This window comes from Petromyzon marinus, chromosome 24, assembly GCF_048934315.1.
Source record: "Petromyzon marinus isolate PM22_M1 ecotype Great Lakes invasive population chromosome 24, UKy_Petmar_22M1.pri1.0, whole genome shotgun sequence".
NCBI lineage: Eukaryota > Metazoa > Chordata > Hyperoartia > Petromyzontiformes > Petromyzontidae > Petromyzon > Petromyzon marinus.
The window spans coordinates 14,127,919-14,155,895 of NC_133690.1; the positions used below are offsets into that span (position 1 = coordinate 14,127,919).

The 27,977-nt window shown below is 46.2% G+C and overlaps 1 protein-coding gene across 1 annotated transcript in view; it reads left to right on the forward strand.

The window, feature by feature from the left end:
• Positions 1 to 26,607, forward strand: part of LOC116945436 (uncharacterized) — a 33,183-nt gene extending 6,576 nt beyond the window's left edge. Inside the window, exons 8-26 of the mRNA XM_076069279.1 lie at positions 2,524 to 2,755; positions 3,050 to 3,270; positions 3,495 to 3,617; positions 5,100 to 5,222; positions 5,757 to 5,879; positions 7,549 to 7,671; positions 8,140 to 8,259; positions 9,718 to 9,834; positions 10,608 to 10,727; positions 12,284 to 12,427; positions 13,419 to 13,541; positions 13,834 to 13,956; positions 17,101 to 17,223; positions 17,873 to 17,995; positions 19,319 to 19,466; positions 20,390 to 20,568; positions 22,469 to 22,619; positions 23,490 to 23,687; positions 25,754 to 26,607. Coding sequence (XP_075925394.1) covers positions 2,524 to 2,755; positions 3,050 to 3,270; positions 3,495 to 3,617; positions 5,100 to 5,222; positions 5,757 to 5,879; positions 7,549 to 7,671; positions 8,140 to 8,259; positions 9,718 to 9,834; positions 10,608 to 10,727; positions 12,284 to 12,427; positions 13,419 to 13,541; positions 13,834 to 13,956; positions 17,101 to 17,223; positions 17,873 to 17,995; positions 19,319 to 19,466; positions 20,390 to 20,568; positions 22,469 to 22,619; positions 23,490 to 23,687; positions 25,754 to 25,778 — 2,639 coding nt within the window. The 3' untranslated portion in view covers positions 25,779 to 26,607. The remainder of the gene's footprint in view (positions 1 to 2,523; positions 2,756 to 3,049; positions 3,271 to 3,494; positions 3,618 to 5,099; positions 5,223 to 5,756; positions 5,880 to 7,548; positions 7,672 to 8,139; positions 8,260 to 9,717; positions 9,835 to 10,607; positions 10,728 to 12,283; positions 12,428 to 13,418; positions 13,542 to 13,833; positions 13,957 to 17,100; positions 17,224 to 17,872; positions 17,996 to 19,318; positions 19,467 to 20,389; positions 20,569 to 22,468; positions 22,620 to 23,489; positions 23,688 to 25,753) is intronic.
• Positions 26,608 to 27,977: the final 1,370 nt, after the last annotated feature.

The window sequence follows — 27,977 nt, forward strand, 5'->3', positions numbered from 1 at the left end:
TGCCTACCTTAGTACAGACCAATTCAAACCGTATTGATAACAAGCGTGCCCTTAGAAATCTCAACGTCCATCCTACAAAGTCCCATCACAAGGGACAAACACAAACAGAAAAAAATAAAATGGCCCATATTTAAACGGCTGTACGCCGTACGGACCTGAAAACCCAATTTCCCTGTACAAGAATATGGGGTAAACCGTATGAGTTGACAGCTATGGATATATTTTCGTGCTAACCATTTGCAATTATTAATCAACGGCGGGTTCAAGATAAATACAAGTAAATGGACAGATACGGAAAATTAATTTGGTTGTCTCTTCAGTGCAGGGGGGGGGGGAGTGTTCGTGCGCTTGTTTGCTGAATTATGAACCCAGCAACCCGAGTTCAATTCCCAGCCGTGGCTAACGTGAGTGGCGAGTGATATCACAAATGGCCCTCGGCCCCCTAACTCCTCCACCAACCCAGTGAGGGTTTGGTGAGGGAAATGGACGTCCAATGGGTCTACGCGAGACGCATTTCAAATGTCCTTCGCATCGCCTTGTCTCTTTACCCGCCCTGCAGAAGGTACTGTGAAAGGCGCTGTGAGGTTGTGCATTGTGGGTATTTGCTTTGTGACCTGAGTACAAATGCCAATCGCAAGTCGAACAGTGAAATAAACGTTTGCATTCATTGACGCAGACGTTCAGAGTGGAGAGTCGAATGCGTTCAATGCATAAAAAAAACAAAAGTTCCCAAATATTTGTGGTAGATTGGTCCCCATATCAAGACCACTGGTTCCCGTGCCTCCTCCCTTCCCTCACATTCTCCCCCAGCCCTCCCCTCCAAATTACAACTAAGGTCACTGAGGCCACAATGCGGAGACATCGCATGTCCACGGCATCAGTCAGCGTGGTGTTAACAAAGGCGTATGTTTAATGCCCTGCATCAGTGCCCTTTGCCACCGCAGCTACGCGGCGCTGACGTTTGCCGATCACATTTTTTATTTTTGTCCTGCACGGTATCCATGCCTCAGTCTGCGCCACACCCACGCCACCCCCCCCCCCCCCCGGCCTTTGAGAGGCGAGACGGGGACGGCCCAAATGTTGAGAACATATTCATTATTCCGCTTGTTCCCCAGGAAAGCCTCACCGAGTCTCTTGACTCTCTTTCAGGAGGATCCTGCCAAACGTTTAGTGGTGGGGGGGGGGGGGGACGATTGCTGTGTATTGATTCTAATTGAGGAATTTGCAGGTCATTTTCAAATCTGTAAACATTTGGACCTTTTTATCGGCACACAGTGGCCTGCTCTCGTGAACGCCTCCGCGGGATCTTTAACACCCCCCGTAGAAGCAGACGGCGCGTATTTTTTTACATAAATACACCGGCAGAAATAACCAAAAGTGGCTGCTGGATCCGAACCGCTAGGCCATGTCACCAAAGACAAAGATCCCCTGTATAGCCTTAACAGAATGTTGGCACTGTTGGCACGGCACACGAGGGGGTGGGTGGCCAGCACCACACCCGACCGCCTTCGTCTCCCCAACGGCGATTGTTTTTATCCACCGCACCAGGTACTCATTTTAGGCTGAGTCGACCTAAGGGAGGCCCGGGCCGGTTCGGATAATCGTCACTGGTGTTAGCCATGAGCGGGGAATCGAACTTGGGCTGCAAGGTTCGTAGTGCGGCATGCTAACTGCTAACGCCACCGCTCCCCATGTCACCACCACCTCTATGAGCAGTGCCGGATTATCCGAGTAGCAAAAGTAACTACACATGCTACGGGCCCCGCACTTTCAAGTGCCCCGCGCTAAACACATTCCTGCGGAGGGAGCTGGTAGGAACGTTGGGTTGCTCGGTCAATGGCCAAGGTCAACGGCGGCACCACGTGGTGTATTCCGCAAATATGCCCGACTGTGAGGGTGGGCACAAGCCGGCGTGAGTAGGTTAAACGTTGAGTTTTATAAGGGCACCACGGGGTGACCAGCCCCTCCCCATCCAGCCCCACCCCTCCCACCCCCCACCCAGCCCCACCCCTCCCACCCCCCACCCCCTCCCCACCCTCCCCTCCCCACCCAGCCCCTCCGCACCATCCCCTCTCCACCCAGCCCCACCCCTCCCATTTTTAGATGCACTACGGACGGACGGACACAATCATCCCCTGTGGGCTGGTGTAACCAGGAGGTTCCTACCAGTAATACGTTTAAGCTATACATGCTGGTTCAGTGAATCTGCACTTGCTCTATTACTATAGTACTATACCGCCTTCAAATTTTATGAACGACTGGGTGTTTAAGGTTAGCGATTTGTAGTATCTGGCTGTATAGCAAATGAAAAAATACAATCAGTTTACTTTATTTGTGTTTTAATATTTACGTGTTTTTTAAAAAAAATTTAGGGCCCCTTTATAACATATGCTACATGCCCCGCACTAGCTTAATCCAGCACTGTCTATGAGCAACGTATTGGGGGGGTGAGGGACATGCCACTCAGGAGGGCCGGCGATGGTCAAAATGCATCCTCGCGTTTGCTGTTTGCCGTTGCCGCAGATGTGGACGAGTGTGCGGCCAACACGGACAAGTGCATGCAGCGGTGCAACAACACGCTCGGCTCGTACGCCTGCAGCTGCGACGCCGGATACACGCTTTCTGAAGATGGGCAGAGCTGTGTCGGCAAGTTCCTTGTGCGGCGTGACGCCGTTGTGTGTGTGTTTTTTTTTATATACGGCACCCTCGTGTACGCCGGCGACGTCTTTCGGAGAACTTCACGCCGCATCTCATCGCAACGCGCGTTCAAAAGGGCACCCCCAGTGGCAGTTTTTGGGGTACACGTTTCTGGGTACAAGTATAGTGCAGTTGTCATTGGTAAAGGGTTTTAACTACTAATGGATAACTGTCCATACTTCCATTTAAATATATTGATCTTGAACCATCCTTAAAATATATTTATTAAAAGGCCCGTAAGGTGCGCAGTGCAGTCTCCAACTATTATTCACTCAATCACTCTGTCCTAACCATCTATATTTTGAATCAAGGCCATTACCTGAAACGCCACCTGTTATATGTTCCTCTTTAGAGCAGTGTTATTGACGAACATTTTTTGGGTTTTTGTTGTTGTTTTTTCGCGTCACTGCTTCTCATATTTAAGATGCTTCTGTTTTCTTTGCGAAGATGTGGACGAGTGCTTGCTTAAGACTGCCGGATGCGACACGGGCTGCGTCAACGACGTGGGCACTTATTACTGCTCTTGCAATTCGAGTAGCTACAGACAAGGCTCCAGAAATAGCTCGTGTGCAGGTACGTGGTGCGACATGCAGTCAACGTGAGACATTTTTATCGATTCCGTGTCACGTTTTGTGCTCTGATTTTAGTAACAAGAGTAATACAACCTGACTAACTTACCGAGAGTGCGGCCGACCTTGTCGGATCTTGGAAACCGAGCCTGAATAGTGCTCTCTTCTAACACCTGTTTTCCCATGCCCCCCCCCCACCCCGCCACCACCTCATCCCTTCACATCAAGATGTGAACGAGTGTCAGCTGTACCCGGGCTTCTGTGAGGTCAACTGCACCAACACCCTGGGCAGTTTCAAGTGCTCCTGTAAAGCTGGCTTCACTGTGGCCCAAGACGGCCACAGCTGCATTGGTAGGGCTGCAGCACACTCCACGGTGGCATGCTCACGGATTGTCCAGAGGGGGCACAACGCTTGGTTGGGAACGAAACGCACAAGTGGACCCTCAAGTCTAATAATTCCATTTTCCCATGAAGGATCACCCAGAGGGTTTCCAGAGGCTCAGGGCTGGAGGGCCCCGGGACGGAATGTAATGTGTGGGCCCCCATCATTCATGAGTGAGGAAAGCAGCCGGTTGTAGGGCCCTCTTTTGTGTGAAGCCTGGGGCAAAATTCGCAATTTTGCCCCCTCCAGACCCCACCGCCCCTGTCCGGATGACCCAACCCAGTTCCCATGACCATTGAGAAGCAATCCAGTCGAGTGCGCAGTATTGGTGGGCCTGGCCAGCGTTCGCACAGTAGCCTTCGCGTGCTAAGCTGGCACCAACTGGGCCATATGCATCTGTTAATCTGGGCCTCGTGGCTTACTTTGCTGCTTTGCTGAGTCAGCTACACTCTCTTAGCCAGGCCACCGTCGACAGCAGTCACGACGTTGCAGGACCATTGCTTAAGAGAGGGCACGCGGTGCTTGCCACTTGTTGGGGAAGCCCACTTCAAGACCATGTTTCTTTGTTTTAGTGCAAATATTGAATATTGGCTAGAAAATTCAAACATAATAGCCGATCACTGTTTGGGATGACATAACCTAAAGAGAAACAAATGTTAAATGTTGAAATAAAATGTGTACTGTATCATTCATTACGGACATTTGTTTGCACGGAGAAGGAGGAAGGGGGCGGAGGAGATGGAACAGCGGCGGCTAAGCCCCCTTGAGTCACTCTGGTCTTGGAGCGTTGGGGCAAGAAGCTCGTCGTGCGTGCCGCTTTTGGAGCAGACCAGAGCAGCTTGGCTACGTTTTTCACTGCTGGTGGAACCGTGTCAAGAGCGGACCTGCGGGCTCATGTGGGAGCCTTTAAAGAATGGGAGCACATACCAATGATCATTATGAGTTGCAACTCAGTCACCCTGTCCCACAGTTTGTTGGATTTTGTGGAAAAATTACCAAGCACTGAATTCCCCTAATTTTATGGCCAATCAAGCCATGTTGTAATTTAAGCCACTCCCATATTCAAGCATCCAAGGCTTGAAATCTCACTAAACATTTACCGGGTCACTGCTCAACCGGAATAGGTACGTGGCAAGTAACTCCAGTCATAACAAGATGTATACTGGATGTGGTGTGCTGGGCATAGAAATATTTTTTTTCCAGATCACTAATCCGGACATATCTGGCTGAAATGCAACGCTTAAAAAAAAGAAGGCATCTACTCATAAACTTTTCCACCGCCCCTTATTTTATTTAAGTCAAGGCTTGGCAGCGGCTGCCCTTCTGTCGTGGACGCCCAGTGACGTGATCCGATCGTGGTCTGATCGCAACGCGCGTTCGCCCCCCCACCCCCCCCCCCCCCCCCCACCGTGTGACACCACCGCTCCTCTGCCCGCGCTCGTTGTCTGCAGACGTGGACGAGTGCGCTGCCGGCCTCAGCGGATGTGCCCAGTTCTGCGTCAACACCTTCGGCTCCTTCAGCTGCTCGTGCGGCAGTGGGTACGGCATTGCCGGCGATGGCAAAGGCTGCGTAGGTAACTGCTCCGTTATTCCCGCCGTGTTGAGAAAGTGGAAAGTTGCTGAGACTTTAAAAAGAAACGAAAAAGTGCAACCTCGTGGCACCAGTTTGGCTGAGGACAACACATTTTGTGCACAGATTGTGCGCAGGATTGGTGATGTCATTTTAACATCCAAAGCATGCTGGGGGTGCTGCTACGTGTTGCTGTATAAGAGACCGTTTTGCATATATATTGTCTGATGAGCAGTGTCATTAGGTGCGCCACAATTAGTCGATCGGCTGGTCTTGTGTGATGGGGTTAAGTGTGGGTACTCCCACACCTCTTCTGAAGACGTCTTCGGAAGAGGTGTGGGAGTACCCACACTTTACATCAGATTATTCTATTTGTGCATTGCGCGGAAGTAGTCACAAAGCACACTGACTGTTGTGGGTTTTCTTTTTATTGAAAAAAAAAATCAACCTGTGCCTTTCCCTAACAGCAAAACCCTTCATCTGTCTGTGTTTTTAATTCAAAACGATGTCACTTTGTTCTTTATCCGGGGGCTGGCAGACGTGAACGAGTGCCTCAATAAGAACGGCGGCTGCTCCCAGATGTGCAACAACCACAACGGATCGTTCAGCTGCGACTGTAACCCTGGGTACTCGCTCGACCCGGACAACGCGACCTGCTCCGGTGAGTCCTGTCTCTCGTCCAATTCAACGATCCTCGCCCGGCGTCGCGGTGGTTGCTTGCTCCTTGTCGCGGCTTCTCCGATGTCTGTCTCGGCCGATGCGGGAACGGCAGCGCTTCCCGCACCACACCGCGCTGTCACTTGTCGACTGTTTTGTCTTCCATCAGCTGATCGCTGCGGACACACGTGGACAAGGCATTGACTTGAGTGGCAGCCTTTAAAAATATATAATTTTTGGATTTCATTGATAAAGCACACACCATCACATAGACAAACTGATCTGAGTTTAAACATTCCCGAACGTGGATGTGTTTGCCTTTGTATCTCGAGTGTTGGCTGCGTACGGTGCCAAATAAGTTCAGCGTACATGCACACAACGGGAGCACCTCTCAAGGCTTTAAAATGGCAACAAAAATTGGATAGGAAAGTGATGGCTGCACTCCTGGATCTCCTAAGCCCCCTCCCCCCCCCCCAAAAAAAACAGATTGCCGCAAAGGGTAGAAAAACACCCATACGTGACAAACAGCTACTCATTTAACGCCAAATTGCATCCCGAGATCGCGTATTTATTTTACATTAAATTTTTACGTTGCATGGAAATGTGCTCCTTCTTCTTCTCTGTCCTTTCTGTTCAGCCTCTTTACGCAAGGCCGCTGGGTCCATGGACCTGTGGTGGCAGCAGCAGCAGTCCTCCACTGCTGCCCATCGTCATCACATTCATACCTGCTGCTGATGTTTTCCCATCATTCCTCTCGGCTCCAGTGCCTCCTCCTCCGCCCCATCAGTCCAACTTTGTCCGGGTCATCCTCTGCCAGTTTCCTTCCACTGGCCTCATTGCTTTTGCCTGATTCCTGTTTGGTGCCCTTCTTCTCACATGACTTTAGCACCTTTACAACTGATCTTAACTATCCTAAGGAGAGACTGGTCATAGTATTGACAATTGAATAACACACGGCTGGACAGGTAACTTGATGTTTGGCCTCTCAAACAGTGAAAATGTCTTCATATCTTTTTCATTATTATTATCATCATGAGCCATCGTATATCCACTGTTGGATGAAGGACTTCCCACACCATAGTCCTGCCTATGAACTTATCTCATCTCTCCATCTCCGCGGTCGTCATCCTCTCAGACACGTTCTCTCCTTTGGTAGCCATCTATTGTACATTTGTTTCCATTTAAGGCCACAGTGTGACTGAAGAATGTGTTGACTTTAAAACAAATGTCATTTATGCTTGTGCACCACTAACAACGCAAGTGCTGCCGAATAATTTGTTTCGCTTTTGACATTTTTCTCATCTCTTTAGTATGCATGTATGTTGAACTTATTTCACACCGTATGTAGCCAACCGTGCTAATCGGAGGTGCAGAGGAAGGACAACATACTAAACGCAAAAATCAGTTCTAAAGAAATTAGTTTTCAATCTAGATTTAAAAACGCATCGCTCCAGTGTCTCCCTAATATTGGAAGGAAGAACGTTCCAGACGGCCGCAGAAGCGCACCTGAAAGCGCGCGATGCGGTGACCGTCTATGTTCGATGGCGAGCAGCCAAAAGCTGCTGCTGCTGCGAGGATGACCGCCGGAGTTCGTGTGATGGTTCATGCCCCTTGACGAGATGAGCGAGGTGCCTGTGTGTGTGATGAGCGCGACTTTCTGCTCTTTGTTGCAGACGTCGATGAGTGCCAGATGCACAATGGGGGCTGCTCACAGATATGTTCCAACAGCAAAGGATCGTTCTCCTGCTCGTGCAGCAGCGGCTACACGCTGGCTTCCGATGGCCACAATTGCAACGGTAAAACTGACCTTTGTGCGCGTGATTAACTTGTAAGGGCAGATATGCGGTGTTCAGATACGCGACGTCCCCTCTGCTCCATGGGATCTGCGGATCGCCTTCTTGTAAGTACTCTGAGGTCAAGGCACATTTTTCTGCAGGGCTGATGGGGCTTTTGCCAGCGCAGCTCCCGAGCTTTGGACCGCTTTGCCTTTGCTCATGAGATGATCAGAAACGTTCGCTATATTTAAGTCTCTCTTGAAAACTCGCCTCTTTAAACTGGCCTTTACCCCCTGGTTGTGGCCGTTTAACCCTGCTTCTGTGTATTTCCTGCTTTCCATACACAGTCGCATTGTGATCGACAGATGAAATGCGCCTTACGAATTTAAATCATTATTTTAACTTGGCCATATCTACATCCATCTCTTCTTAGATTGGTGGAGTATAATGCCAAAGTAAGTCGATGGAATGATCTCTTTTATCTTGCAGATACGGATGAGTGTACCAATAACAATGGGGGCTGCCATCAGGTGTGTGTCAACTGGCCAGGAGGTTTCTCCTGTGCCTGCAATGTTGGATACGTGCTCAACTCAAAGACCGGGTGCAAAGGTATAAAGCGTGAGAGGATACATAGCTATGCGTACGGCGCGAAAGAAGTTCAACATACACACGAACATGAGTGCCACGGTGGCGGGATGGTAAGTCCCTCGCCTGGTATTTGAAGTTTGCATGTTCTCCCTGTGATCACGTGAATTTTTTTATCCAGGTCCTTCGATTTTTTCCGTTCACATGTTTTTAACATGCATTTAGAGTATTTGGCTGCTATACATTTCCACGTGATAAGCCACTTCATTGAGTGATAATTCTGAAAAAGAGCTATATAGCTCAGTGGGCCTTACCTGATAAAATACAAGAAAATGTGTTGTAAATAGTGTTTATACATAACACTGTTTAACCCGCGAGCTATGAATGCTTTTGGTGTTTAGATTGTCCGATACATTTATATATTAACGCGATCCAACCCCCCCCCCCCCCCCAAAAAAAAACCTGTATAATGGATGATATTGGTCGCGAAAGCCTACGTGTTAAACTGTCCTTGTACTGCTTGCCTTTTGGTGAGCAGCAAAAGGACTGATGAGACAATGCCACAGAATATGTTACATCTCTTTATGCAGGTATATTGATCTTCTTTCACACCGTACGTAGCCAACCGTGCTAATGTGAGGTGCGGGCGAAGGACAACAAACCAAACAGTTAGTTTTAGTTTCAAGGATAGTATCGACAGTATCAACACATTTCTGTCCGTATTTTTAGCACCACAAGTATGTGTGGTAAATGCAGACACAATACCTTGACATTGGTGTCTGTTTGCTGTTTGAACATCTCAACACTTGTTTAACACGTAGGCTTTCGCGACCAATATTATTCATGATAAAGGTTTTTGGGTTAGATCGCGTTATTTATAAATGTGTTGTAACCCTCCACCACCCGACACGGCCAATCAGTTGTGGATTCACTCTTCAACACACCGGTGGGCTAAAGTAGTGAACTATTTGTCTTTTGTCAACGTGACACTTTTTTTGCTGATTGGCCGTGTCGGGTGGTGGAGGGTTACGACACATTTATAAATATCGCGATCTAACCCAAAAACCTTTATTATGAATCTCAACACTTGTATTTATGCCAGAAATGAGTTTGCATGTTCTCCTCGTGGTCGGCGTATATTTGTCTCCGGGTACTCCGGTTTTTCCCTCCGCATTTAGGAACATGCGTTTAGAGAATTTTGACTGCGATATGAAAAAAAACATTTCCACATAATAAAAGCCGCTTCGTTGAGCTATCATTTGTGACCACGCCACTTCCCCTAAAAACCTCCCTCTTCAACCCCATTGCCTTCGGACCCCCCTCAATCGCGTCCGTTCTCTCCATCCCTTGCTCACTCCCGTCCATCCCCTCCCATTCTCAGTGTGTCTTTCTGAGCCCTGTGATGTTTGCTGCATTCGGGGTGCATTACTAATGTGAATCGATGTTGTTTTTGGTGTTGTTATTGTTGTGGTATGCCAACAGATGTGAATGAGTGCAGTTCAAATCCCTGTCAGAGGACCTGCACGAACACTCAAGGCTCTTTCCAGTGTAATTGTGATCCTGGCTACAAACTGGCTCCTGATGGACTCGCCTGCATTGGTAAACACAACTTCTGTGACAGTTTTGTGTCCATTAAACTACGCTTGAGATTTATGCACAATATATTTCCTAATGCTGCTGATAGTACAGCGTGAATTTATGCTCCGCATCGAGTTATTTTAATATAAAGACATCATGCATGGCAATGTTTGGAAGTAAAACAATTAAACGTGGCTAATTCCACACCCAATAGTTATACGAACAGCATCGGGTCGCTAATTTATCCAGGAAGTTGATAAGACATTCTGCACTTTACAATCGAGCAAACCAAACATCAGAATGCGCGGTCCTCACTTTCATCACTGCAACACAGTGATGCATGAATACCACTCACTCGGTGGGATTGACACGAACAAAACATCCAACGCATTAATGGATCTGTCCTCCGCACCTGCGTTAATGTTCTGCTTTTGAAGCAAACAAATCGTGCGCTCAGTACACCGCATGGAAGGCGCAGCTGGAAAAGATCTCGATTAGTGTGCAGGCGGTGCGACTGCACCAGGGCTGAACAGGCCTCGGGTGGAACCTAGACGTTGGGCTACACAAGAGGGAGGGAAACTGCAGAAGGGGTCAGACGTAATTCCTCGCACCAGGGCACCAGGCCCACCACGCTATGCCACTGCGTACGGATGGGTTTGGATTTATGTTGGTACGTACGTAACTGTGTTTTGCAGCTTCGGGCTTAATCGGAGGGCTGTTTGCCGTGAACTTGCTAATCCGGAGTTAATGCGCATCCGTTGTATTTATTGATGTATCTGTTTATTGACACCCAGACGTGGACGAGTGTGCCGCCGGGTCCTCAAACTGCCAAGGGGAGTGCGTCAACACTCTTGGGTCCTACAAGTGCAGCTGCACCTATGGCTATAAACTTCAATCCGATGGCTCATGTGCACGTAAGAACCAAATTATGCCACAGGGCCCGTCTCCCTCGTGCCGTGCGCATCTTGCGCGCCCCTGCAATGCATTGCCTTGTCTAATCTGCACAGCACAAAATCGTTATTCACGTTATTGTGGGGATATGCGAAACAATATAAATAGATGGATAGTACGATACCCCCCCTCCCACCTCACATATATGTCCTGTCACGTAACATTTTTTTTTACACATTTCATGAGCCACTCGGCCCTTTGGGAGTTATTTTTTTTTTCGACGGCGTTGGTTTAATACAAGAAAACTCTGGACTGCTTTCGACTTTCATTGTCTAATCAGAAGTCAGGCTTGGTGAAACTAATGCTGCCAGTTGTTCTGTAAGCAAGGGCCCCCCCCCCTCTGTTAGATATGGGTCCCAGTTTGACGTAAACATATCCAAGACATAAGCTGCAGAGCTCACGTCTGCTCAGAGGCAATGCTAATCTTGTGTCTCTGCAATGCTTTTTTTAACTTAATGCTTAAAGTAATGCAACTTTGTGTGTCACGTTTCCCTTTGCCAATCCACTGCTGGACGAATTCCTCCCCACACTGTGTCGGTCATGGGGATTGTTTGACCGTACACCATACTGGGTGAGCGCGGGTTGACGAAGGCGAGCTCCGGGACCAGTTCAGAGATCACTCACCACTGGCGTTCGTCGTGGTCATAAATCAAATTGCGGTGGCTTGGTTTGTGGAGCAGTGCACCAACCACCGTGCTACCGCTCCCTCTCTCATTGCAGTGGCAAGACTCGCCGCGGTGGCGAGATGTTAATTACCTCGCCTGGTATACAGGAGCTCGTGGGTTCGATTCAGACCCTGATGCCTGTGTATTTGGAGTTTGCATGTCTCTCTCCCCGTGGGTCACGTGGATTTTTCTCTGGGTCCTCCGTTGTTTCACCGCACATTTTTTTAAACATGCGTTTAGAGTATTTGGCTGCAATACATATCCACATGATGAAAAGCCACTTTCTTGCGCTATCATTCGTGATAGCCAGGTCGCTTGTGAAAAAGAGCTATATAGCTCAATGGTTCCTTACCTGGTAAAATTAAAATAGGTAAATGGGTAAGGTTTCAATGGGCCCCCGTGCAGGATGATGTTCAAAAGTTATCTCTGGTCTTCGAGTTACAGCTGGGCCAAACCATCGCAGCTTCCTCCTCTTTCCTATTGGCAGGAGTTGTTCATGTATCCCAATGTGCTTTTCAATCGAAATTGAAAACTCATTACTTGACAACTGCTTTTTTGTGTTTAGTTTGTTGTCTTTCCCTCCGCATCTCTGAGCACGGTTGGCTACGTACGGTGCACGAAAGAAGTTCAGCATACATACACCCATCCAACTATTCACATATTCATCCATCCGTAAAACTGCGTATCCATTCATCCACCTATCTGGCTATCCGTCTATTCACCCATCTATCAATCCATGTATCTATCCATCCACCCACCCACCTACCAAATCATCTAGCCATTCCATTTCATAATGTCAATTTATATATATATTTACCGTGTCGTTTTCGTTTTTTCGCGTCGTCTTTTCCCAGGCTCCTCTGTGTGCGCCGACATTTTGCCACTGTGCGTGAACGCGGATGGATGCGTGGTCGCCACCATCGAACTAAACTCTATCGCCGTCTGCATCTGCAGCCCCGGTTACATCCTCTACAATGACTCTTACACACTCTGCATTGGTAAGTCTCGTGCGCTTCACCTTGAACGATGCAAATTCAACCCCGATGACGCTTGGAGAGCTGAATGGAGTTGAAATGAACTCACAAACAAACACCTTGTCGTGAAAGACCCAACACAGAAGATCCCTGGGTTTGATCTTCGACGAAGCTCATAGTCTACCCTAAATCACATCCGCGGATACCTGGAAGCACAAAAGCGTCGTTTATTCTAATCGCTGGACGTCATTTAGCGAGCATAAACATATCTGAGATAACTAAACGAGTTGACACTTATAAATAATGCAAGTCAATTGTCAATTTGCAGGTCAGTGCTTGGTACGCACCTCTGATTGGCAGGGTTGGCTGCGTATGGTGCGAAATAGGTTCAACATACATACATACAAGCACCTTGTCCTGGACAGGGACAGCTGCCACCTTGAGGTCCCCTTTGCTAAACTGTAGCAGAGCATTGAAATGGTTGAGATCAGGGATTAATTTCAGCCAAAGCTGCCTTTGACTGATGGGTCTGGGTTTGGGGGTAAGGGGGCAGGTGGGGTGTGGTGGGGATCCAAGGGGGTTGGGGCGGCCATGGAAAATAAACCAATGGAAATGAAGTCCTGATTCAGATGAAATTTGGCGTAATGTGATTTGAGTTCCTGTCCAGATGTTAACTACCTCGCCTGGTATACAGTAGGTCGCGGGTTCAATCCCGACCCTGACGCCTGTATATTTGTAGTTTGCATGTCTCTCTCCCCGTGGTCGCGTGGATTTTTCTCTGGGTCCTCACGTTTTTTTCTTCACATTTAGAAACACGCGTTTAGAGTATTTGGCTGCTATAAATTTCCACTTGATAAGCCACTTCTTTGAGCTATCATTTGTGGCCAGGTCGCTGCTGAAAAAGTGCTATACAGCTCAGTGGGCCTTACCTGGTAAAATAAAAAAAACGACTTATAGATTTAGTTTATCGTTTAATAGCAAATCCTACTAATCACCAATGCAATCTTGGTTGCAGATGAAAACGAATGTTTAAGTGCCAACGGCGGGTGCTCCCACGCCTGCGTCAACACCAACGGTTCGTTCAGCTGCATGTGTCCTCGCGGCTACGCAATGGGCAGCGATGGTTTCACCTGCCAAGGTATGACACACGCACCGCTCCCCCTGCTTAAGCCTTCAGAGTGAGCTCGCAATGGACTTTGTACTCACCGTAAGACGTACGCGTCCTGTGCCCTTACGTAGCGTGAAATTGGTTCATCCAGTACACACACACACACAAAATGGTGTCCCCCCTCCGAACGTATAGCCACATGTAGAGTGAATTCAAGCTGCATATAGCAAAGGCACACAAACCGAACCCACATAATGCAGCGAGGGAAACCTGCATATAATATAATTGTTCTTTGCGGTGCTGTGCTGTTGCCCCTGACCAGAAATTAATGAGTGTACGTCCGGCCAACACAAGTGCCAGCATGTTTGCACCAACACCGATGGTGGATACAGATGCTCCTGCAGAGCCGGATTCAATCTAGATGCCAACAATTCCACCTGCTCAGGTGAGTGGCAAGAGCTCGCCTGTGGGATATCATTCTTCCATGCACAAACGGCGAAACGGTGAGACGTCATACCTACGTAGCACATGCTTCCTCTGGGCATGATTCCCACTTGTGCGGGATCTGTCTTCTAGGCCCTTTCTCCCAGCTCATTCCTGTCCTGGGCCTTCTCCACATCCACTCCGCAGTCCTTGGTATCATAGCTAACGCACCGATACACAGTGCCTGGTATCTGCGGAACTCTTCACACTTTGCACAGCGCCGATGCATATGCGTGCGTATCAGTAGGCTCTATGTAGAATTGTATTATGGAAAGATAAAAAATATTTTTTTAACGCCGTAGAAAATGTGCAAAGTGATCAAATGTTTTAAATAAGGTCAATGACGTATGATAAGACTGGAATAGTGATTTGTGTGCGGGGAAGCTAGCGCAGTGACGTGGGGAAATAAAAAGCAGATGCTATATGTCAAACAATTTAAGAGCCCAAATCTAATGGTCTGCATGGATTGCAAAATAACTCAAAAATGTATAGCTTGAAGCCAATTTTAGCATCACAGCCAAAAGTAAGAAAGCAGGTATGATATTGAAAATCATGCGTGGTACTGTGGAATCACTAATATTCTCCGGAAGGTCACACAGGAGAGACTTAGATGGTTTGGGCACGTGTTGTGACGAGCCGAAGACGATGCAATTGGAAGGGCTATAGAGATGCCACCAGCGCAGCACAGAAGGAGCAGAGGGAGACCGAGGGTGGGATGGGAGGATGCGATCGAACGAGATACGAGGCGAGCAGATTTAATGAAAGTTAAAGGTGGAGTAGAAGTGCATAGAGAAAGAAAACCAAAGCAGTTGACCCCATGCAATAATAATAATGTGACGTTTGGCTTGAAATAAGAGGTGCGAGGGGTGTGCTACTTAGACCCAAGTGAAGTCATGTTTGTTTCTGGTGTCTGTTCAACGATTCTGATTTAGGACAAGAGGTCACATTTTATAGAGAATATCCCAAGGAGATGACTCCATTTGATTGTCGATGTGTCTCTAGTGGATCTGGTAATAATACACACATTGGGGCTGTAACACGGCCTAGCGGTTCAGCAGAAGGCCGCCCTGGAAAATACTGACGGTGCTTTAACCACGAAATGCATGCCGTCTGCCTCACAATGGATGTTGAATATCCCGTGACATCGTTAAAAAAGAGTAGGCCATTGCGTGCTGGGATCATGGTCCAGCGTTTTGCCATACAGTATTTGGAAAATGACCTTCAAATTATTTCATTGGGATGACATGCAGCAGGATCGCCCCCCAACCCCACCCCCCTTTACTGTGAAACTATCGCAGACCGTGTCTGCGAAATATCGTGCCTTCGTGATAGCCCCGTGCTATAAGATGGACGAGAATACCAAATGTAGTTTGTTAATTATTATTTAAGTACGGCATTGCATGCAAGAGCACAGGGAACAGAGGAAGCGCACAATTTGATTGACATAGTGAAGAATGATTGACACAGTGAAGAATGATTGACACAGTGAAGAATGATTGACACAGTGAAGAATGACTGACACACTGAAGAATGATTTACACAGTGAGAATGACTGACACAGTGAAGAATGATTGACACAGTGAAGAATGACTGACACAGTGAAGAATGACTGACACAGCGAAGAATGACTGACATAGTGATGAATGATTGACACAGTGAAGAATGATTGACACAGTGATGAATGATTGACACAGTGAAGAATGACTGACACAGTGAAGAATGACTGACACAGTGAAGAATGACTGACACAGTGAAGAATGATTGACACAGTGATGAATGATTGACACAGTGAAGAATGACTGACACAGTGAAGAATGACTGACACAGTGAAGAATGATTGACACAGTGAAGAATGACTGACATAGTGAAGAATGATTGACACAGTGATGAATGATTGACACAGTGAAGAATGATTGACACAGTGAAGAATGATTGACACAGTGAAGAATGATTGACACAGTGAAGAATGACTGACACAGTGCAGAATGACTGACACAGTGAAGAATGACTGACACAGTGAAGAATGATTGACACAGTGAAGAATGACTGACACAGTGAAGAATGACTGACACAGTGAAGAATGACTGACACAGTGAAGAATGACTGACACAGTGAAGAATGACTGACACAGTGAAGAATGACTGACACAGTGAAGAATGATTGACACAGTGAAGAATGACTGACACAGTGAAGAATGATTGACACAGTGAAGAATGATTGACACAGTGAAGAATGATTGACACAGTGAAGAATGACTGACAGTGAAGAATGACTGACACAGTGAAGAATGACTGACACAGTGAAGAATGACTGACACAGTGAAGAATGACTGACACAGCGAAGAATGACTGACAGTGAAGAATGATTGACACAGTGAGAATGACTGACACAGTGAAGAATGACTGACACAGTGAAGAATGATTGACACAGTGAAGAATGATTGACACAGTGAAGAATGATTGACACAGTGAAGAATGACTGACACAGTGAAGAATGACTGACACAGTGAAGAATGACTGACACAGTGAAGAATGACTGACACAGCGAAGAATGACTGACAGTGAAGAATGATTGACACAGTGAGAATGACTGACACAGTGAAGAATGACTGACAGTGAAGAATGATTGACACAGTGAGAATGACTGACACAGTGAAGAATGACTGACACAGTGAAGAATGACTGACACAGTGAAGAATGATTGACACAGTGAAGAATGACTGACACAGTGAAGAATGACTGACACAGTGAAGAATGACCTCAAACGACAACGCCGACGAGCGGAAGGAAGCCGTGTTGCTGGGATGAGACGGAAAGAGGCTGAACGATTCTCGAAGAATGATGATTCTCGTTCAGCCTCGTCGTCTCTGAAAGCAGAGGGAATGGAAGTGAATAATAAAACATTTAAATCCGCTATGTCAATGAATAGCGGTCAAACTCGCTGCGAGCTGCATTTTTGTACGAATGTCAAATGTTCCGCCCCGTTCCCCGTGAATGAGGGGCATTGTAAGGGCCGTGAACTTGAGGCTAATTACCCTTGACGTGTTGTAACGTGGTAACGTTTAAAATTAGCCGTTTGACGACAGTGCTCTCTTGTGCTCTGACAGACGTCGACGAATGCGGTGTCAGCAATGGTAATTGTTCCGATGTCTGCATCAACACATATGGATCGTCCAAGTGCTCGTGCAAACCTGGCTTCCAGCTCGCCAGCAACGGACTCAGGTGCCAAGGTATTCTTCATTGAATATTGAAACGTGTTTTCTCCACTTCCCAGGGTTCAATGTCAACGCAGGCACTCATAAATGTGCACGATCATTCTTAATCGTACGCATGAAACAGTTCGTCGCCATTAAGGCACCTTGAAGTTGACATTTATTTTTATATTCTTTGGGTGTTTCGGTAAAGCCACGTAGATAGAAAAAAGAATAAAAATATCACGACGTTTGGATCACCTGATGACGAGTGCTTGCGTTGCGATCAAAACGTCGTGATATTTGTATTTTTTTCCATCTACGTGGCTTTACCGAAAGACCCAAAGAATATGAATTCCTGCAGTCACGAAAGCTTTAAGTCAAGATTTAACATTCATTGTGAACGCTAATTAGGTGTTCACCCCTTGCATGGAGAATAATGCACTTTTTTAAGTAACAAGGGGAAGGAGGAGTGGCAAAATAGTTAGCACACTCCTACCTGAATCTGTAACAAGCACTTTGAATAGTATACGCATGTGCAGTGAAAATGAGGAACGGGCAGACCTCTGAAAATGGCCGCGGGTCACACGTGCACCGAGTGAAGTTCTTCGCACCTCCGATTAGCACGGTTGGCTGCGTGTGGTGCGAATGAAGTTCTTCATACACACACACACATGTCCGTCGGCAGACGTGAACGAGTGCGCGGTGAACAACGGCAACTGTGAGCAGAACTGCCGCAATGTGGATGGCGGCTACGAGTGCTTCTGTAACCCCGGATACCTGCTCATGAACAACCGGCTCACCTGCATGGGTAAGTGCCTGGTTTCGATGACGATGCGTCGAATCTAGAGTATACCCGCGTTCGACGAAGCACGTTGACGATCAACACCTGAGCTGGTTCTCGCGTGAAGCGAGTGTTTAGCCTCACCCCATTCACCAATGATTGCACAACAACAACAACAGCTTACATTTGTGTTCTGCACTTAATGTGCCTGAATTCCAGCTCTGATAATTAGAAATATTCGTTTGATTCTCATGCAAACAAATTTCTTTGTAGGCAAGGCAGAGAGGCAAACCCTTTCCTCCTATTGTGTGCATCAGCAGTCACTTTAAGGGGATCTCAGAACTAGTTCTGTGATATCTACTTCTGTGAACCAGTCATTAAACGCGGCAGTTGCCCTGCTTTTCTCGGGCTTTAAATTAATGCTTTATAATGTGACATGACACCGAACCCCCAGTTTGGATAACATTTGGGAAGAATATAATAGAAAATGCAATTTTTATTTATGAAAAAATATTAAAGAGGTTTCTTACATTTTACAGTACAGAAGAATGATAGAGCAGTCACAGAGTGCCTTGGCTGAAACACTGACATCTGTTTATTTCCTTCTGTTTCATGCGTATTTACACCTTCCTGAGTCTGGGGTGTTTTCAAATACCAGGCGTAACCAGGCAATTTCAATGCTGAACTCCGGAATATTTTCTCTTGATTGAGTTGTCATTGCAGTGCGAATGGTTAAGTAAATTTAAGTAATCTATTTTCCTTTGAGATCACAGTGGCTTGGATGTCAGAGCACTGAGCCAGCACCCGTGAAGTCCTGGGTTTGAATCTGTAATTCAGCCCCCACTGACTAAAATAGGTTCTTAAATGTAATGAGTTTATTGTCTCAGCCTGCTCACCAACAATGATGGCACAAAAAAAATTACATTAAATGTGGTTTCATATCATGTGGCAGGATTCCAGCTTTGGGACTTTAAAAAGTATCAGTTTCACTGCCAAAAAAGTATCAGTTTCACTGCCAAAAAAGTATTACTCTTTGGTTCTATTGGGTAAAGTCACGTAGGTAAAAAAATAAAATAACAAAAATCACGACGTTTCGACCACAACACAAGTGGCCTTCATCAGGTGAAGGGACCAACGTGTCCGGAGGACAAAAAAAAATATTAGTTTCACTGCCATGTGACGAACATTTTTTACGTAGTCGGATGTGTGGGAATGGATTTAGTTCTGTCATTTCTCCGAAGTTACAGATGTCACTGTTCTCCAATAGTTCTCAAGGGATGCTCCCTTTCACGGGAGTATATATTTCAAATTGGGAAATCACAAAGTCTTCCATTTTGTTTTTTCTGCCAGCATGTGGCGGTAACGTGTCAGCGCTGGAGGGCAGTATTGTCTCACCCGGTTACCCATCAATGGGCTTCGATGTATCCATGCCGTGCATCTGGAACATCACCGCACCTGCCAACTACAACCGCATCAACCTCACCTGTCTCTACGTGCGGTAAACGGCGTTCATCCACACTCACACGAGCAATACGCCTGTCTCTTCGATTCATGGCTAAGGGGCCGTCCATACATGACGTCACGCACCTGGGGGGGGGGGGGGGTCAGACATTTGTGACGATTTGTGACGAGCGGGGGTGGGTATGAGAAATGTGACGTCACATCAAAATGCGCAACTTTAAATAAAGATAGACAACACGCTCTACTTAATTAAATAGACTTTTTAAATAAATGTTATCTCCTATCGCATCAGAGTGCAGCGCCACATTAAATACGCACTACAATGACAATAGTTTAAAGCGAATTGAAGCATGTTTTATTCTGGGGGGGGCAGAGCTTTGTGACGTCATATTTGAGGGGGGGGGGTCTGACTTTTTGTGACGCCGTGTGACGAAGGGGGGGGGGGTAAAAAATCGTCCAAAATCGCGTGACGTCATTTATGGACAGTCCCTAACACCAGTGGCCATCATTTGAGCCGGTCAATTGAGCCTTAAAAGATAACTTCGTGTGGTGGGGACACATCAGCCCTGCATGGGAGACAAGAGTGGCTCCGTGTGCTCCTGGCCGCATCGCCAGCTCGTGCACTGTGCCGGACTTAATAGGTGCTCACTAACATGCCTTGCCCTAACAGCCTGTATGACTGCACTGATCGTGCACATTTGCTGAGTCGTACATGTGCGTGCGTCCCGCCGTTGGTAAGTGAGCATTTTGTACATTTCATCCAAACTTTGTACAACTATACAGGGGATCTTTGTTACTCTGTTGTGTGTGTGTGTGTGTATTATATACATTTGCATCTTTGTCTTCGCCGAGGTCACTGGCGATGTACGTTGAATTTTCTTTCGCACCGTACGTAGCCGACCATGCTCGCCTCTTGTCAACAATCGCGTCGACCCCCCCCACCTCCATGACCGTGCGCAGTTTCGACGACGGCGGCACATGCAACCTGGCCTACATGAACGTCACGTCGGTGCCGTCCTACACACGCACGTGGTGCCGCACGCCCGGCGGCTCGCTGCTGGGGAACGCCACCGTGTTCGTCGAGTACTTCTCCTCCGGCACGGGCCCCAACACCGGCTTCCACTGCCACTACGCCGCAGGTGACAGACGGCCGCACCGGGCCACACCGTGACCGGAAAGATGTTAACTCCCTCGCCTGGTATGCAGAAGGTCGTGGGTTAGAACCCGACCCCTGACGCCTGCTGCTGTATATTTGGGGTTTGCGTGTCTCTCTCTGCCCGTGGTCGTGTGGATTTTTCTCCGTGGCCCTCCGGTTTTTCGCTCCACGTTTAGAAACATCACGCCTTTTAGAGTGCAGTTATTTGGCTGCTATACGTTTCTACATAAGCCACTTTATTGGGCTATCATTTGTGACCAGGCCACTTCTGAAAAAGAGCTACATAGCTCAGTGAGCCTTACCTCGTAAAACAAAACAAAAATTGCTTAGATTCACCTGTGGACAAAACGCAAACAAATTGGTACAATTCAACGATGGGCGTCACTGCCGTTCAGAATCCGTGCCTGGGTGGAGTCTTGTTTTGTTGTGTTACAAAGGCAGCTCTCTACACTGCACACACGCACACGTTGCGAGAGTTAGAGCAGAACGCACCGATGGCGTAGTTGTCCCTCATTCTGTTCAGCGTTTAACCTTTGGTTTGTTCTTGTTTAACATTGACTGTGTCGTCCACCCCCACCCCCACCCACCCTGAGTTTTTGTGTTACCCCTCTTTAAACAAGGTCATGCTATGGGGGTGGGTAGGGGGGGCAGCTGAGGGGGGGGGGGGGGATGGTGCCTAAGAGGGCTTCGGCCCCTCAAATGTTACCATTCAAACATTCGCTGTCAAACCTCTCAAAGCCGGACTCGGCGAGAAAGTGTGAGGTCACCGCCAGCAGAGCACGCGATAGACCCGATGAAACGAGGGAACTCGTGAAACTTTCATTCACGCAACGTCCAAAACCGAGGGACGGCCACGTAAAGTACGTTGGCGGGCCGCCACGATCGGTTAAACCTGTGCCCACGGGCGAGTCAGTCGATCACGTGGCCCACTCGTGTTCTACGTTTTCAGACCATCGTTTTAAAATAAACATTGCATTGCAGGTATAATAATCCATTTCTTACGACGTGTATTTCAGCTCCTTCAAATAATATATTTTTGCCTATGGCTGCTGCCGGTGGTGGTGGTGAAAGCAGTAGGGATTTGAGACCTATTTCTGTTTAATATTGAGTTGCTGATGAATGGTCTAGATCTGCGGGGTCCAGTTATCAGCATAAACAGAGATTTGGGAGTATCAAATTAACGGCGTGAGTCGATGATTAATGACTGAAATTAGTCTGGAAAAAATAAAATTGTAAAAAAAAGTTGGGAGAACATAGGTCGATAATGGCTTCCCAGCCCCGCGTTTTGTGCAAGAAACGCAATTCATATGGATCGTTAAAGGGAGGCAGGTAATGGGAGACTTTAAAAGGGCAATTGATACATGTTTCCAGAAGATAGAATGGCAAATGTCAAAATTTCAAGGATCTTGATCTCAAAACATTTCTCCCTCCCCCCCATTATGAAAATAGTGTGACCACATCCTGGCCAAATATTGTTTGACTAAATATGTTTTTGCTCCCCGTGTTGAAGCTGGTCACATCACCCTTGCACATGCCATACTTAGAGTCATTTAAGGACAAGAGTAAGGATTTATATTTAGAGTGTACTTGAATGCCTCAGAAAATCAAGGCGCCTTACACCACACCTCAACCAATCCAGTGCCCTGCTGCAGTCTAGTCAAGGGGACCGTCAGTGGCAGCTGTCCCTGTGCCACACAAGGTGTATGCAGCGCCAGCCTGCAAATGAGCATTCGTCCACCATTTGGACGAATGCTCATTTGGAGGTATGTATTTGTGAGTACGGTATTTTATCAATTTTTACATATTTGATCCAAATTGCCAGTAAATTTCCATAATTTCTTTTTTGTTTATTATTTGTTTTCTGTGTGTGTGTGTGATGACAGCGTACAAGCTGACGTCCGCTTTGAGCACAACTACCGGAGTGTTTGGCTTTCCAAATTCCTCCGGTGAATTGTATCCCAACAACGCAAACCGGACCCACATCATTTATGCCTCGGGCAGCAACCGCATCTGTCTACAATTCACAGCCATGAGGTTGGTCTGCAAAGTCTTAATAAGAGAAATATGCTCGACTATATCTTGGCAGTTAGGTAAGAGATTTTGGTTTTAAACACAATGGGAACGTTTCCTAAATCCCTCCAGCTACATGAATGGGTACACTGCTGCTCATGGATGGGCAGGTCACGTGTGGTCGGGTAAAGTGTGGGTGTGTGTCCACCTCTTCTGACAATAGTGGCGTGAGCAAGTAATTGCAGGGCTGCACCTTTACCTCTACCGTACTGTCTTCATTTTATAAAACACAAACTTTCAAATGTTTTCTATGCAGATTACTCTGCAGCTGTTTAAGATCATGTCCAAACAATGAGAATGTTGTACGTTTTTTATTATATGTATATTATATAGTGTACATGACCGTAAGAGGTGGAGATAGTTAAATGCCAAAGCATCAATGGCACCCGCACGACCCCCACGGTGAATTTGGTTGAAGACGATGGTGATTACGATGCCATCTAATCGGACAGCCCTATAAAGGATAAGCGTGATGTAAATCACGCAGAAAAGCAGCATTGGATGTGCATATGGAAGCCATCAAATGACCAGGGAGCATCCAAACTCAAGAGGCCTGATGTGAAGCAACACAAATTCTGTAATTTTGATGAGGCAGGGTTTAGTTATTTTAGTTAATACACTGCACATGCAGTCTTCAGTCGGTGGAGCAATGGCCCAGTGCTTGTACAATGAAACCAGCAGTGTGATTGCCAGCTGCGACGAGCATCAGCGGAGAGAGATATCTGAAACCTGGCATGGCCTTCCTCACATCACCAACCCAAACAACCACCATGGCCTTACACAGCCCCGGGCAGACTATATTAAAGCAAGGTGCGCTGCGTGCTACTGACACAGCCTGGAGAGCAGCGCGGGCTGCAGCAAGGACTACGTGGCTGTGTACGACGGGCCTCTGGTCACTGCACCGCTTCTTGGCAAGTTCTGCGGGGGCTCGATCCCGGCCAAAATCAGCTCCAGCGGCACCAGGCTGACCGTGGTGTTCATCTCTGACAGCGAGACGCAAGCCTTCGGCTACAGCGCCTCGTACGCCATGAAGTAGGCATCGCTCAGCACAGGCGGCAACATGCTGGGCCCTTGTTGTTGTTGTTGTTTGTTAGATATTGAAATCTGGATCACCCCGTCAGATGGAACATTTTGTTTACGTGCGTGTCCACGGTGTAAATTAAACACATACATGCATAACATGCCTGCCTTCCTTTGCTTTCAAATGCAAGCCACAAGTCAAGAAAACGAACAAAAATATTCCCGTTCTAATTCTAAACGAAACCACATTCATTTTTAACACTGCCTTATAAGGAGGTGGCCATGTGGCTCAAAGGTCAGATCTCTGAGTTGGCACCACTGAGATGAAATCCCAGCAGCCAGCTGTGATCAAGCCAAGTTCTCCAGTGTAGTGAGTTGACTGCATTCAAACATCATGGGACCTACCTTGCCAGTATTCAAAATATAAGAATAGGTTTTATCCTTTCTGGCAATAAAAACAGGCGTTAAGATGTTAAAACACCAAACATAAATTGTTTGCAAGGAATCATGTCTGCATTAACCACATATACTTGTGGTGAACATGCAAAAAAATACATGCTCTGGTAGTACAAGTATATGTATTGTCTTTGAAACTGATTGGTCCACACCAAAGACAATGCATCATATTCTACCAGAGCGTGTGTTTTTTAGTGAGCATGTTCGCCACAAGTATATGTGGTTAATGCGGACAGGATTCCTTGCAAAAGATTTATGTTTGGTGTTTTAACATCTTAACGCAAACTGATTTATTGACAGAAAGGGTAAAACCTATGCTTTTATTTTGCATGCAAACAATCACCATGATATTAAATTTGGCCCTTCACTTCATTTTGGTTAAGTTGTGGCTCTGAGAAATTTCAAACTTCGACTGACTGTCACACGACGAAGGTTTCTCTCTTTAGCAGGGTGAGTAGAAATATGTTGAAACCTCCATGAAGAGATCTCGCCAGTAGTTCTGCGATAACCGCTTCCGTGGGCCGTTTTCTAACACGGGAGGTTGCACTGGTCTGTGACAGCCCCGAATTCATTCTTTGTCTGTTGACATGACATAGATGGCAAAAATTGGCCTAATAACAGAATACATTATAGACTGAAGTTTCAGGGAATGACCCTTCACAACAGATATATATCAGATATGTCCCAGATGTGTACCTAGATATGTACCAAATGCATACCGAGAGAAGTACCTTTACTGTCAGTAGGTAGGTAAGTAGGTACATAGTTTGTGTGTCCCAGCTGACCAACATGAATATTAATTTTCGTTAACGAGAACATACACTATCATTATGACAATGGTGGTGTCGTTATGATGTATTTAGTGTATTACAAAGCTAATATGAGCACACCCTTAGCGTGTTATAACAGACTACCTGACCATGCATTTTAAACTTTTTCAGTCTTTTAAATACAGATTTAAGCCCAGGGACCATTGGACACATATACAGTGTATGTGTCAAGGAGGACTTGATTGTGTAGTCAACAAAAGGCTGTTTATTGAAGCCAGTAACATAACACGTCCAAAATAAATACCCAAGAGAGCCCGATATACTGCATTCAAGCCCTTATATACCGATCTCAATCCGTTCCAGCAATCAGCGCCTCTGGCTCACCAATATAGTGCAATCTAGCAGGCAGCCAATCGGGCGAGTTCAAGCTTGCGTTTGAACGTTGCCAGCCTTTAGAACTTGACAGTTATGGGGCACACGCATACACATATGAACAGCAAAACTGTCAGTTTATGCTCTTTGGATATTTCAATGAAGTCACGTAGGTAAAAAATAAAATAAATCACGACGTTTCGGGCACAACACAAGCGTCCGTCATCAGGTGGGAAAGCTTAACGGACGCTTGTGTTACGCCCAAACGTCGTGATTTATTTTGGTTTCTACCTACGTGACTTCATTGAAAGAACCTCAGAGCATGGATTCCTGCAGTCACGAAAACTTAAAATCAAGATCGTCAGTTTATGCTTTACACAAAGGAGAATATAATGCATTCATATGGTGCGCTCACAGTCACCCATGCATATATATATTCATTTAGAATGAACTGATATGTTTTTGTTATCTCGTTTATAGGTCTCCAAGTGGTTTCACGTGTTGAGGGATGCTGGAGGAACGTCATCAACCTCTCCCCAGCCATCCGTGCCAGCAATTCCTTGCCCCTGTTTGAATCCGGGCTTGAGCCATTACTTTTTCCCCTCCACCTCACTCTACAAAATAAATATGCCCACTGTTTTTGCACTGCATCTTGAGAGGCGGTCGCACTTAGACTCTATTTAAATCCAAATCACTCTAGCTCCAAATCAAGTTTAAATCCAAATCGTCAATTTTAACATCAGCAGCATCAGAACCAGTATGTCAATACACCCCTCTAAATTGAATTATCCAAATGCAGAATTGTCAAAAAGGAGGCATCCGAGTAACAGTTTTCCATTCAATTTGGATCCAACATAAAGTAGTTCACATAGATTTTATATTATTCAACTATTTCATAGACTTTACATTTATACGTCGGGAGCCAACTTAAACAACAAGTTTATTTCGTAAGGATGACATGACCAAAAAGGTGGCAACAGCACAGTGCAATATAGAGCAGCATACATGGCTTAGACAGATTAACAAAACAATCCTGTTGGACATCACAGTTAAACACATTTATTGTTATAAAGTTATATATTGCATTTCTCTATTTTGCAAAATTTATTAGTTATGTTTGGTGGTTTTAAAGAAACAATGGCATTTTATAGTATTACATTTTTTATATGTACTACCTATTGGATTACTTTTAGGATGACAATTAAATTCTGGAAATTATAATGGAAATGTCTTTATTGATATATGGAGCCATTGTATTTCTAGGAATACGCCTTAGTAACAGTGAGTTATTGTACCATCAGAAAGTATAAGGATGAATAAACAGTCTATGAGCACCAAGTGTCCATAATTATTGGCTATGGTATTGCTGTATGCTACATAAACAAAAAAACTATTACATGTTTACCTGTCAGTAATGGGGGGAATTGATGGTGCGGTGGTAAATCCAGCAACCAAAGTTGAATTCCTAGCCGTGGTTCAATTCCTGCACGGACCAGCGGGGGAGGGGAGTGCTCCATCCAGCCGACGATGAATGAAGGGATGAAAATTCCACTTAAAATAAAAAAGATACAATGTAACTGGTGTTGGCCTAGCATAATGCTGGAAAATTACCTACAAATTACTAAACTGGGATTATAGTTGGCTACATCGCCCCACACTGAAAATGTGGCAGCACCCTCCTTATAAAATAGCCTTGAGACTCAGGCTATTCTGGGTAAAGATGCATAACAAGAATCATAGATGCATGTCCTCGCAGTCGATTATACTGAACGGTAAGCATCCAACGCTGCTTTTGTTCACGATTAAAAGGAGTAACCCACACTTTACCCCACCACATGAGGGCCTACCGATCAATTGTGGGGTGGCCATTTAGTCAGTTTGGTGGGGATTGGAAGACCAGTGCACTCACCATTACACCATCCCAAGCAAACTACGGATCCGAAACATCCCAGGCTCCTGTTGGATAGGGACAGATATATGAATGATGGTGCAAATATCTGCTTACTTGATATCATGTTTATTCTCCACAACGACGTTAACAATTATTTTGTTTATCTGGAGACAAGCATTTAAGGAGACATTATATTCATTTTGTTCTTGTTATAAGCATTCTCAACAGCGATGCACAAACATTATTCTGGGATCGTACTGTCACTACCCTAGAATTGCACTCAGATCCGGAAGAGCATTGGCAAACAGTGAAAAAGCACCCGCATTCGGAAAAAAAAACGCCTCTTTCGAGACCCAAACATCGCACCTCCTGGCTTTGACATTCCTCAAAGATACTGGGAAAACCATCAACCGCATCAGAACATCAACAGAAGCAATTTGCACGTCTCCTTCGTGAACGGAAAATGAAAGACAAGGGGCCACCCATAAATGACGTTACGCACATAGGGTGAGGGGGGGGTCAGACATTTGTGACGATGTGTGACGAGGAGGGGGGGGGGAGTTTGAGAAATGTGACGTCACATCAAAATGCGCAACTTTCATTAAATATAGACAACACGTTCTACTTAATTAAATAGACCTTTTTAATAAATGTTTTCTCCTACAACATCAGAGTGCAGCGCCACATTAAATACGCACTACAATGACAATAGTTGAAAGCGATTTTTTTGGGGGGGGGGCAGAGCTTTGTGACGTCATATTTGAGGGGGGGGGTCTGAGTTTTTGTGACGCCGTGTGACGATGGGGGGTGGGG